Source organism: Suricata suricatta, chromosome 4, assembly GCF_006229205.1.
Source record: "Suricata suricatta isolate VVHF042 chromosome 4, meerkat_22Aug2017_6uvM2_HiC, whole genome shotgun sequence".
Classification (NCBI taxonomy): Eukaryota; Metazoa; Chordata; class Mammalia; order Carnivora; family Herpestidae; genus Suricata; species Suricata suricatta.
Window position 1 is genome coordinate 114,869,737 of NC_043703.1, and position 13,112 is coordinate 114,882,848.

Below are 13,112 nucleotides of genomic sequence, written 5' to 3' on the forward strand. Positions count from 1 at the left end.
GAGAGAGAGAGAGAGAGAGAGAGAGAGAGAGAGAGAGCGAGCATGAGCAGGTGAGGGTTAGAGAGAGAGATACAGAATTTGAAGCAGGCTCCAGGCTCTGAGCTGTCATCACAGAGCTCGATGCTGGGCTCGAACTCACACACTGCAAGATCATGACCTGAGCTTAACCAACTGAGCCATCCAGGTGCCCTGAAACAATATCATTCTTAACAGTAATCTATTTTATTTTAATTATACCCATATGTACTATTTTGTTTTGTAAGTTAGTCTTTTTCCTCTTGAGATCATTTTCTTTCTACTTGAAGTAGAGCTTATAGAAATTCTTATAATTAAGAATAGTTCCTGGTAAATTTTCTCACTTTTAAATTATTGCTTGAAAATATTTTTATTTCCTTGTTTTGGAAATACTGGTTTCACTGACACTTATGTTCTGTCAGCACTTTGAAGATACTATTTTATTATCTTTTTGCTTCCATTGTTCTGTTGTATTCCAAAATCTAAATCTGAGAACTGTTTTTATTTTCTTTTAACTAGTTCTGTGTAGTTTTCAATCACTATTGCTTTTTAAATATCACATATTTCCCATTTTCTCTATCCTTTCCTTCTGGAACTCTGATTGGATCAATAATGGACCTTCTCTGTCCATGTTAGTTCAACTTTCTTTCATATCACTTGTTTCTTTGTGTTGTATTCTGGCTAATTTCTGAAGATAGATCTTCAAGTTCACAGAGTCTTTAGTTGTTTGTTTGTTTTAATTTTTTTATATAGTTTATTTATTTTTGAGACAGAGAGGGACAGAGCACAAGTGGGGGAGGGGCAGAGAGAGGAGGAGACACAGAATCGGAAACAGGCTCCTGGCTCTGAGCTGTCAGCACAGAGCCTGACCTGGGGCTCGAACCCACAAACTGTGAGATCATGACCTGAGCCAAAGTCCGACACTTAACAGACTTAGGCACCCAGGTGCCCCTTAGTTGTTTTTAAAGGCTTATGTTTGACCCCATCTATTGAGTTTCTAATCTTCAAGTATTATATTTTTAGCTCTAGAAGTTCTTCCCCCTGCCATCCCCTGCAACTGGCTTATTTATTTTTGAAAGTCTCTTGTCCCTTTGCCATAATTTTTAATGTCATTTGATTTTTTAAGTGTTTTTTATTTTTATTTTTATTTTTTTATTAAAAATTTTTTAAAAATTTTTTATTTTTTTATAATAGCTTATTGTCAAATTAGTTTCCATATAACACCCAGTGCTTCTCCCCATGAGTGCCCCCCACCATGACCATCACCCCCTCTCCCCCTCCCCCTACCCTTTCAGTCCATGGTTGGTCTCCAGTATTTAGTAGTCTCCCTTGATCTGTGTCCCTCACTCTTCCCCGCTCTCTTTCCCCCTTCCTCTCCCCATGGTCCCCTGCCAGGTCTCTCCTGTTAGACCTATGAATGCAAACATATGCCTATGACCCAGCAATAGCACTGCTAGGGATTTACCCAAGGGATAAAGAAGTGCTGAGGCATAGGAGCACATGTACTCCAATGTTCATAGCGGCACTTTCTCCATAGCCAAATCATGGAAAGAGCCTAAATGTCCATCAACTGATGAATGGATCGAGAAGATGTGGTATATATATACAATGGAGTACTATATGGCAATGAGAAAGAATGATAAAGTGTTTTTTTAAAGTCCTATTTCTGACAATTCTGTTTTCTGTATCTTAGGTCTGATATGCAGTTGGTGTTTCTAGCTGACTCTTCTCATTGTGCCTTATTCCTTAAGTGTTACACTATTTTTGATTGTGAACTCATGTTCCTTGGAACTTTATCTGAGAGTTCTTTGAGGCCTGGATGAAAGTTACATTCTTTCACAGAGGCTATGTGTTTACTATACCAGTGCCTGGAAATGCTATAAACCCAGATTCACTAAAGCTAAATGTTCGGCTTGGGCTTTTTGGGCCCCACAGTTAGTTTGCATTTTGGCTGCTTATGTCTCTGCATTTTTGCTTTCTCATTTGCTCCCAGGGAATTTCTTTACATTCTCATCAGCTCAAGCATGCATTTAAAAAGGATTTTAAAGATATCTTAAATGTTAATTTAGATGTTCTTACTTAGAGAGTTTCTCTGGCCCTCTTGTTTGTCATTTGCTAGAAATCAATGTCTTTATTTTGGGTTTATATTTGACAGTCCTATTTGTTTTAATGCAGGTTATTTCTCAGGACTGCATACTCTAACTTCTTGTATCCTCTTGAGACTTTCTATGAACTTAAGGGAGTCATTTGTTGTCCTCCTTCTTTCACTCAGTTCGTTAAGATAACCCTTGTCTTAGTCCTCATGTTGTACCCCTTCTTTTGAACCTTATCCTCTTCTTTCCATCTGTCCGTACAGAGGGAAGTTCTTGCTTCAAGTACTGGGAGCTCAGATGGTTCTGTCCAGTAGTGCATGGGCCCCTTTCTAATTTCAAACTTTTATAAAAGGAAGAAGAGAACAGTCTAAGGTTGCTGTACCTTTACCTTGCTAGTTAGGAATCCAGCAGGATAGGGGAAGTAGGAAGGAAAGCAGGGTTGGAGGCTTTTCCATGGGACTAAAGAGCTTGTTTTCTGTTAGTTGTGGCAGTGAGGTGTTAACTAGCTAGGTCAGGGCCAAGGTCCTTGCCTGTCAGCTCCTATGTAAGAAGTTGCAGAAGTAAAGGCGAGCTGACCCCCAACCACCAGACCCAAAAGGCAGGGGTGTTCTTTAGGGAGGTGTCAACAGTCTTATGAACAGATCCTCAACCTTGTGGGTTCAGACACCTGATGAATCCGTTTTCTTTGGGCTAGATACTTATTATTCAAGTCTCAAACTGAGGTTGCCAGTTTCTGAGTTTATGGTGAGAAATACTTCTGCCCAGGGACGTGACCTTGGATTGTGGTCCAGCCCGTGGTATCCTACAGGTTCAGCAGTTGGGAAGCCAAATTGTGATTGGAGATTAAGTAAAGAATTAGAATGAGGAGAGATGGTTCTGTGATTTGAAATGTAGTGGCAGCTGACCAAGAGGGACAGACCATCTATCCCCAAAGGTCAGGACCATCCCCCGGGGATGCTGATGTGAACAGCTGTCGACAGTGAACCCTTCCTTCTCCTGTACTTCCGGGCCTGGTCAATTCCTTGTTTTCACTTTCTCCCTCTAGATGCATTAATACAACCTACCCATTTAGGGTTAAGGCTTAGTGTAAGAGCCACTCTTCTGCTTTGAGGTGATTTTGTCTGTCCTTGCTCTGAACCACTATGCATTGATTTCACGGTCTAATTCTCCGAGGGTAGCCCTATTTCCCTTAATTCCAAGTTTTGGGGGAATGCCTCGTTGCAGCTCATGAATACTGACAACAATTTATCCAAAGACTTTGAAGCAAAGGTTTTCTGAGCAAAGGAATCAATTACAGGGTGTGGCTCCCAAGTGAGGAAGCATTTCCAGAAGGCATCCGAGGCACTTTGTCTTAGAACCTCACAGTTGCACCTCTGAACTTGAGAGCTCAAGGGGGAGTATCTTGACTTTAATAACATGAACGGTTTTACCTATACTTTGGTATCTAACAGATGTGCTAATTAGGAAGATACTTCTCTTCTCTTTAAAGTAGGTTTCCTGAGGACATGTATTTGGCAATATTGGTTTAGCAAGAATTACTATATGTGCTCGAAAGTACAAAACTGTACTTCTTTAAAAATATCTCCAGTTCAGATGTGTTGCCAGTGCAGCCTGGCCTCCCCCCACTCCCATTAGTTCTGATGAGGGAGGTTTGATGCCTGTCACTGCGTGTAATCTGGACCTTCCTTTGTGAGTCATTCCTTCTCTCATTTTCTCAGAGCAAATACAAATCGCCCATCAAATGACAAGTGAAGGCACAGGGGAGGCAAGGGGAGGGAAATCAGAGCCGAAATCTGTTAGCTATTTGGAGTAATTGGTTATTTGCTGTGTTTGCTGGTTGGGAAGCAGAGCACATACTTTACGGTCTCTCCTGTTACGGGGGCTGGAGTCACCCGCCGATATTGGATCCTTGTTGCCGGAGCCCTTGGCTCCGGGCGCCTTTCCCCTGCTTGGCATTCCTGTGGTCTCCTCAGGGGTGCACCCCTCCTCCCTCGATGCACACTGCAGGGGGGACAGCCCGGGGTGAAACTTGTCTGGCAGACTCCAGGGCCTCATCAGGCAGGAGGAGGCCCCAGCCCCTTCCACCAGCCCTCCTGTCTCTGCCTCCACCCCGCCATACTCCTCTCTTCCCCAAAGGTCTTTCCCCTAGTCCATGGGGAACCTGTTTTCCCATCCAGTGAAGAGAGCTTCATCGCTTCTCAGAGGAAGAATTCTCAGCTTTCTGTGGAAATCCGCAGGGCAAGAAGTTCTCTCTGAGGTCTAATTTTATGCCTTCCTACCCCTGACTGCCCTGTTTCTGTCCCCTCTTGCCCCCTAGCCTGGGTCAGGACAGTGCTTAGAACTTGGTACAGTTCTCATGGCTGAGTAAAAATCCCCCCAGGATACTCACTGGAGCTTATTAACCAACCCAATGTCTTTAACACCTCTTTTATATGGACCTAGAGCTGGGGAAACCAGACTGAAGTAGCAGCAAGTTCAAAATAGGAAATATTTGAAAAGTAATATGATTTTGTGTATGAAAATGCACAGGGTAACTAGAAAGTAGGTTGACTTTGGCACATAGTAGGCTCCCCCAAAATACTTGAAAAATTGAATTTAAGATAGCTAAGATTAGTGTCTGTAGTTTGATGAATGCTTCAGCAGTCCTGGGAAAGCCTTCAAAAATAGTTTTTCTCTTAAGTAGATTATTGGAACTCTTGCTAAGCAAAACCGTCTACATAAGCAGAATGAAGAAGATAAGGAACGCTTTTGCCCAGGCCCTACTGGAATCATCACAAATTCTGAATTAGTGATGTCTCATTGCTTTCTTCGTAGGTTAGAGGACCCTGATGGCATCTTCTTTTCACTTACTCTGCTGGATAGATCTATTCCGCTGGGTTTTCTGCATGGGGTATGTGGTCATGGTGTCCTCGGAGGACCAAGTCATGAGCTCATGTATCTACCTTAGGCTCCAGAGTCGGGAGAGGGCCAGTAAGCTGGAATTACCCAGAGGTTTGCTATTCCACTTGCGTCTCCCATCTGGAACAGGCCAATAGTCATTTTCAGGCCCTGACCCTTCTCTGCTCACCATCTGCTTGACTTTGCTAGATTTCAGGCACACTTACTCACTGGGCCTTTTGGAAACAATTCAGCGTTTTGGTTAAAGGTCTTCCCTTCACTCCCACTACGGCTGGTCCAGCTTGAAGTAAGTGGAATAATGATCTCTATGACAGACACAGAGGCAGAACTACAGGGAGTGTGAACAAGAGGTTGAAAGCCTAGTGTTCCACTTGTGGAAATAATTAAGTGATTTTTGTTATGAGTATGGAGTTTTGCTGAATCAACATAGGAGCTGGCTGTGGGCATATGTTTGTGTGGTTTTGGGGGCATGAGACGTTTAGTGTGTATGGGGTGTGGCAGGTTTGGAATTAGGGTGCTTGCATCTCTAGGGGTTTGTCTGTCTATGTGTACCTAAATAGTTGTATGTTACGTGGGCGCTTGTGTGTGTATGAGAAAATAGTCTCTGTTGCTCAAAACTTAGCACATTAATTAAAGAATTAGAGGCATCATATCATTATTCTAGTGATGCAGATGTTGAGTTTTGGGGCAATGGTATTGGGGATGTTGGCTGTATCAACAGGATCTTTTTCATGGCCAACGTTACAGGTCATAAAGTCTCTTTGCAGACATCAGCTCATCGCCTCGCAATGACCCCAGTATTGAGTTATTTTATTACCATCTTGATGATAATGATTCATGCTAAGAGAGAAATCACTTTCAACCTAGTTTTGGGTGTCTGCCTCTGGGTCAACCAGAGGCAATGAAGACCTGCTTAAAACAGACTTCCGTTTTGGAGGTGGGTGTGCGTAGTCCCATAGAGTGACCCAAGCAAAGTTTAACATTATAATTTTGGTGATAAATGGATTTGCTCAGGGCTTTTTCTGTCTGATTCAACTGGTCATCTTAAGAAGAACACCAGTGAGACCCCTCCCTCTCCCTTTCAGTTTCCCTCACTTTACAGAATGGCAGGCTTAGAGTTATTGTCGTCAATTTTGCTGTCTATATTCATGAAATGTGTCTGGCCCACTGAATGAAAATGGGAGATTAAATGTTCAGAATGTGCTGTGCTGATTTGGGTCTTCGGAGGGATTAGGGTACCCATTACACTGGATCAAGTCCAGAGAAGTGTGTCTTTGTTACAAGGCCCTGGCTGCTCGGGAACTGAATGCTGGTTATTAGCTGAAATTGGAGAGGCTGCCAGTCCGTGCCTTGATCAAACTTACTTGCTTGGCTGGCTGAATGATGAGGGGCCTTGAACCTTGGGCATGGGGATATAAAGTCTTAACGGTCACACTTCTTGCTAAAGCCTGAGATGACACTTAGCAATCAAGCCTTTTGCGTTTGTTTCTCGTCCTTGCCATGTGCCAAGACCGGAAGCTTAGCCATTGCAAAATGAGGTTAAGAGCACACTTGGAATTTGAGAACATATGACTGTTACCCTTTTGGAGTTTCGGATTATGGGATTCCGCTGACATCAGAGGGTTGGTTGGCTTTGACACATCAGGGTTAAGACTGGACCGGCTGTCTTGTTTCCGTGGGGCTCATTCTTCTGGGTGTACTAACTTATGCTTGGACTTCCTGAGGAAGAGAAGGAAGAAGTGGACTTGAAATAACTCTATCAGAAGCCAAATTAGTGAAATAGCAGGAATGGTATTTTCAAGTCACATCTGTGAGTGTGGTAAAAATATAACTTTATTTTTCTGTAATTCAACTTAATCTCCTTTTGGAGCCCATATTTTTCCTGGTGGCAGAAAAGCCCTTGTATCCTTCAATAGTTTAGTTTTGGGGTTTTCTTCCTTGTCCTTACCCCTGGGAGGCAGCTACAGTCTGAGTTGACCTTCCATGATGTTATGGCCTCCAGAGACAGGGACTCTTTGCCCCCAGTACGTGTCTGCCCGCCATCTGCCGGCCCACTGACTTCTGTGTGCACGGACCACATACAATAGCTTGTTATCTCAGGCACAAGACCCTTTCAGGTCCCTGGCTCACTCTCTCTCAGCTAATTTTCACTCAGCGTAGTGTTTTCAAGGTTCATCCATGCTGCGCATCAATTCGTCACTGCTGTTTATTGTCAAATAATATACCATTCTTTGGATATATCTCATCTTATTTATCCGTTCATCAATTGATGGACATTTAGATTCTGTCATTTGGCTGTTATGAATAACTGCACACACATTGCTGCACGAGTTTCGGAGGGGATGTAAGTTTTCCTTTTTCTTGGATATACAACTAGGAGTTGAACTGCAGGATTGTATAACTCTCTGTTTAACCTTTTGAAGAACTGCCAGATTGTTTTCCAAAGTGACTGTACCATTTTATGTTCTCATCAGCAGTGTTCCAATTTGTCCACAATTCCACCAACCTTGTTCTCTCTGACTCATTTATGATCTCCATCCTAGTGGGTGTGAAGTATTTTCTCATGGTGGTTTTGATTTGCATTTCTCTCTTGGCTAATAATGAGCACCTTTTCCTGTGCTTATTATCTGCTTATCAACTTTGGAAGAATGTCTATTTAAATGCACTGCTCCTTTTTTACTGTGTTGTCTTTTTATTACTGAACTGTGCGACTTCTCTATGTATTCTGATTACATATCTCTCATCAGATATATAATTGGCAAATATTTGCCCCTGTTCTGTGAATTAAATTTTCATTTTCTTGGTGTTTTTTCCAAAGAATCTTACTATTTTTATTTATTTTAAAAATATTTAATTTTTAAAATTATGCAAGGAATACATGCACACAGGATGAATTAGAAAATTTTGAGAGATACACAAAAATAGAAGGAATAAATGAAACATCCATAGTGTTATAGTTCAGAGGTAACTGCTATGAACATGGGGTTTGGTCCTTTTATTAAAATGAAATCATGTTATTCATTTTTAAACATTTTATAAATTTCATTAGTTATGAATAGCTTTCCATAGCAATAAATCTCTTTCAACTGCATAATTTTTTATGTTGCATAACATCTAATCATGTGGATGTTCAATTACCCAAATAGTTCCATATTGATGGATGCTTAAGTTGTTTCCAATTTTTCACTATTATAAAGGAAGTTAAATCTTTTTGTCTATCTATGATTACTTCCTTTGGATAGATTTCTAGAACAGGTTGCTAGGTTAAAGTGTATGCACACTTTTAAGGCTGCAGAAACATGCAGCCAAATTTCCTTCTGCAAAGACTGTGGCTAGCTATGTGCCTGCTGGCCGTTTGTAAGATAGCCAGTCCTTAGCCAAGAAACTAACCTGGTCTGCACCAAAGAAACAGCAATACCATGATCAGTGATACCAATCAACATAGACATTGCACTTATGTGCTAGGCACTGTTCTAAGGTCCTTATACCTATTGACTCATTTAGTCCTTACCATAAATCTACCAAATTGGTACTATTATTTGTTCATTTTATAGATTATTAAGATACAAAGAGGTTAAGTAGTTATCCAAGGTCACACTGGTAGGGGTGGCAGGATTTGAACTCTGCTAGTCTGGCAAGTCCTGGCTCCCAACCACCCTGACTTTCAACTGCTTTTTTTTTTTTTTAATTTTTAATGTTTTATTTATTTTTGTGGGAGAGAGAGAGAGAGGGAGACACAGAATCTGAAGCAGGCTCCAGGCTCCAAGCTGTCAGTGCAGAGCCCTATACGGGGTTTGAACTCATGAACTCAAGATCATGACCTCATCTGAAGTCAGACACTTAACTGACTGAGCCACCCAGGTGCCCCTCAAGTGCTTTTTTATATCCACATCATATGAGAATTATCGGCAGAGGCATCGCTATGTACAGAAGCCCAGAAAGGAGAGTTTCTGGTACTCTTATTGGCCATTGCTTTAAGATAGAAAGCTTCCTTTTCTTCTTAATAGAATGAAAACGAGTAAATGTGGGTGACTGAACTGAGAGTTTCTTTCCTTTAGGAATAACTGAAAAGTTATTCCTTTCTCCCTGTTTTGTGTTTGCATGTTATAGATCAGGGGTTAGCACCCTTTTTCTTAAAGGGCCATAGAGTAAATATTTTAGGTTTAGGGGACTTAAAGTCTCTGTCTCAACTACTCAACTCAGCTGTTGTAGCTAAAAAGCCTCCTCATACAGTATTTAAATTACAAAAGCAGGTGGCTGGGGAGTGGGCAGTTGTTTGAGAATTTCTGTTGTAGATGATCCTGTGGGTTTTCTCTCCTTACTCAGTGACATTGAGCCACTCCGGCATTCTGGAATAATCCAGCTTGAGCATGGCAGATCTACTGCTGTAATCTATTAGTGTCTTAGTGACTCTATTCAGGAATGGGATTAATCTGTGTGTGGGTAAACAAAGAATGATCATTCTTTGTTTTTTAATTTTTTTTTTTTTAGCACTTATTTATTTTTGAGAGAGAGAGCAGAGGAGGGGCAGAGAAAGAAGGAGACACAGAATCTGAAGCAGGCTCCAGGCTCTGAGCTGTCAGCACAGAGCCTGATGTGAGGCTCCAACTCACTAACTGTGAGATCATGACCTGAGCTGAAGTGGGATGCTTAACTGACTGAGCCACCCAGGCGCCTCTGATTTATTGAAATCTGATAGATTTGAAAGACTGATAGAATTTTGTCCCAAAGGAACCATCTTGACCTGATATCTTTTCTTGGAGGTAGTTCTTTGAGAGCTCTTCCACTTTTAGAGTTATTGATCTCTTCACATATTCTATTACTTTTGAATCAATTTCAGGAGTTTATATTCTTCTGGAAGATTTTCTGCTTCATTGCATTTTTCCTGTTGTCACTGGTTGTAGTAAATCTTTTAATATTTTCTCCCTATAATATTGTTTTATTTGCTCTTTCTCATTCTTAATGGTGTACCTACTTCTAAACACTAGATTTAATAAATGTTTATTTTATTAGTCTTTTGAAAGTTTGCTCTGAGATCTAATTATCAATTATAATATTATCCTTTTTAACATATTCATTTCCATCTATTATTTTCAAATTTTGGTCTTCCTATTTTTCATTTTCTAATTTCTTGAGCTATCAGAAAATTTATTTGCATTCTTTTTGTATAAAAGTAAGAGCATTTGAGACTGAATTTGAGACAGACTTAGCTGTAATCCACAAATTTGGGGACATAACCCTCTCACTGTTGGTATTTTTGAAGTATCTATGATTTTAGGTTTGATTTTCTCTTTGATCCAAGAAGGTTTTAAGAGTGTGCGTTTATGTTTTGAAAAGGTTCAGATTTTTAATTCTTAAATTTCTCATTAGTTTCTAGTTTTATTGCATCACGGTCAAAGAATGTGACTGATATGGGTTTATCTTGGACTTTATTGAGATGTGCTGTGGCTTTTAATTTTTTTTAAGTGCTCCAATGGTGCTGGAAAAGAAGGTACATTTTCTATTTTTAGATCACATAATGTTGTCTTCTTACTTGACATTGTTAGTGGTATTATTCAGATTTTCTGTCTCCATACTCCCCCTTTATTTTTTAACTTACTTGGTTTTTCAAGACTGTGGGAAGTGTAACAACTTTGCCACAAGGACTGTGCTTCTGTTGCTGCTTCTGTTACTTTGTTGTACGGAACACATTGGTTGGTTGCCTATTTGTGCCTGACTCTGAGCCTGAATCGTAAACTCAAATCTTTAAGTATCTGGGCTGGGGAAGAAAACAAAGGCTTAGGAGGAATCAGACAGCTAAACTGACTTCCAGTCTAACTGTTTCCACCTGTATGCACATATATGCCTGTGTGTTCGCATGTGTATTTTGGTGGAGGTATATATGTGCACTGCAGTATATACATGTCTCTTGGGCATGTCTGTATAAGTGTATTTTTCTGTGTATTTTTCTGTCTGCATATGCTTATTCACCCATGGCATATTTTTCTTTAAATTGAAATTAAAAATCAGGTCTAGGGTTGGCCTTGTTCTATGGTGGCTTTTTTAAGAATGGTTACAATCCAGAAAGCTACACTTTGCTACACTGTATCTTAACCCATCTGAATGGCTTTTCCTCTCTCCTGGCTGCAGAAGTCTCTCCTGGTAAGTTGGTCTAACAGCGACTCGACTCAACTCAACTCGCTGTAGACTCAGCCTCGCTCTGGTACCCACTCCCTGTGCCGTGTGTCTGGAGATCACATTTTGGCCACACAGTGGTATTAGGGCCACACTGTCAGGACAGGTGGAGACTTTGAGAACCTCATCCTACCCTCTCCCCATTGTGCCTGTTCAGGTACCCTTGGCTTGGTTCCAGCCTGTTCTCACCCTTAATAAGCCAGAACTCATAGGACTGAGCATTAGTTTAAAGGGAGCCACTGGCATTTCCAGAACCTCAGTGATAGACATTCAGTTGACTTTATAGATCAGAGCAGGCTTTTGGGTGATCCATCATATTCCCTCATACAGAGGAGGAAAAGAAAGCTCCAGATGGGCTCTCCCGATACCTCATCCTTGACCCTTCCCACTGAACTGGGTGAGTTTTGAGGGTATTGACAGGCACAGACTGAGTGCCCAGCTCCAGGCAGGGTTTGGAGGGAGACCTGAGGAAGAGTGACCATCCACTCAGGTCTGAGTTTTCCACCTTCAGGAAGCTTGCTGCCTCCCTGAGGGATAGGATACACACAGATAGACAGGACATAGCTGGAGGAGCATTCTAGTCAAAAGAGCTACGAGGCCCTGTGGACAGAGCACGTGCAGGAGGTGTGGAGGTGAGGAGACTGGTGTGTGCCACAACAGACCTGTCCATCTTTCCCTACAAATATGAGTAAGTGGAGGAAGAACAGGACAGAGAGTGGATTGTCACAAACTTCTTTTCTTTTAGCATAGTGGTCATTTGAATAACGGGTGCTTAGTAAGCATTTGTTAACTTTTAGGGATTCTGTCTTGATTTGCCCTCGGGAAGGCTAAGTTCTGATTTCCAATGCTTTTTCTTTTTCTGGGCCTGGGGAGGCAGGACAACTCTTTGAAGTCTGAGTTTTCCCCGGGTCTACCACACTTTATTCATAAATGATACATTGTTGACATTTTCCTCCAAAGAGTTACTGATGTACCTTCTGATTTCAGCCCCAGTCTGTCCCTGGAATGCAGGGGGCACTGTGATGATAATGTCCACGTCACAGAGAGGAGCCGGGAGGCCGGGGAGCTTAACAGAATCACACCATGAACGGGGGGGGCAGAGCCAGGTCTGGAGAGCCTCTGCCTCTCAATGTTGAGCAGGTGCTGTGGTCTGATCTGTGCAGTCTGCCCCCAGAGCGGTGGGGAGTTTCGATTGTCTGTTCCCCGGAACTCACCCAACAGGAGAGCCTGGACGTGCACAGCAGCCCTGCAGCCTTGCTAGGTGTCTGGTCCAGAAGGACCTTTCTGGGCAAGTTCCGTTTCTGAAGTGATCTCTTTCTTTCTCCCCACTCAGGAGGAGGAGTTCATCGACTGGTGGAGCAAATTCTTTGCCTCCACAGGGGAGAGGGAAAAGTGCGGCCCTTACTTGGAGAAGGGCTTTGACACTCTAAAGGTGAGGCCTTTCCACGTTCTCCTCAGTCTAACAGCCCCTGGGCATGCACGATGGACAAGAAGGGGGTGTGTGTCACAGGAAGACAGTACACGTACATGTGTGTCATCTCCTTTGAACACATGTGTGTCTCTCCTCATTTGGTGCCTGAGGGCTGATGAATCCTGAAGAACTGATTGAGGGCAGAGGTCACCCACTGACTTAGCGCAAGGAATCAGTGTGGGCTGGAATAACAAAGAAAGTGCTTTTGGAAGAATGTTGAAAAATACTGAAGTATTTATGGATGAAATCATGCCTGGCCTGGGATTTGTTTTAAAATGCTAAAAAAGGAAAAACAGAAAAAAGAAAAGAAAGGAAAGAAAAAGAAAGGGGAAGATAGATAAATGATGTGAGTAGATTTTCAAAATATTAAAAATTGTTGAAATGGCCAAATATTCAAAATTGTTAAAACTTGAGAATGGGTACTTAGGGATTTAGGATACTATTCTGTTTTTAAAGTTATT

The 13,112-nt window shown here is 41.8% G+C and overlaps 1 protein-coding gene across 1 annotated transcript in view; it reads left to right on the top strand.

Moving 5' to 3' along the window:
* Window positions 1–13,112, top strand: part of DYSF (dysferlin) — a 209,043-nt gene that overhangs the window by 164,833 nt on the left and 31,098 nt on the right. The window contains exon 42 of the mRNA XM_029938519.1: window positions 12,514–12,774. Coding sequence (XP_029794379.1) covers window positions 12,514–12,774 — 261 coding nt within the window. The remainder of the gene's footprint in view (window positions 1–12,513; window positions 12,775–13,112) is intronic.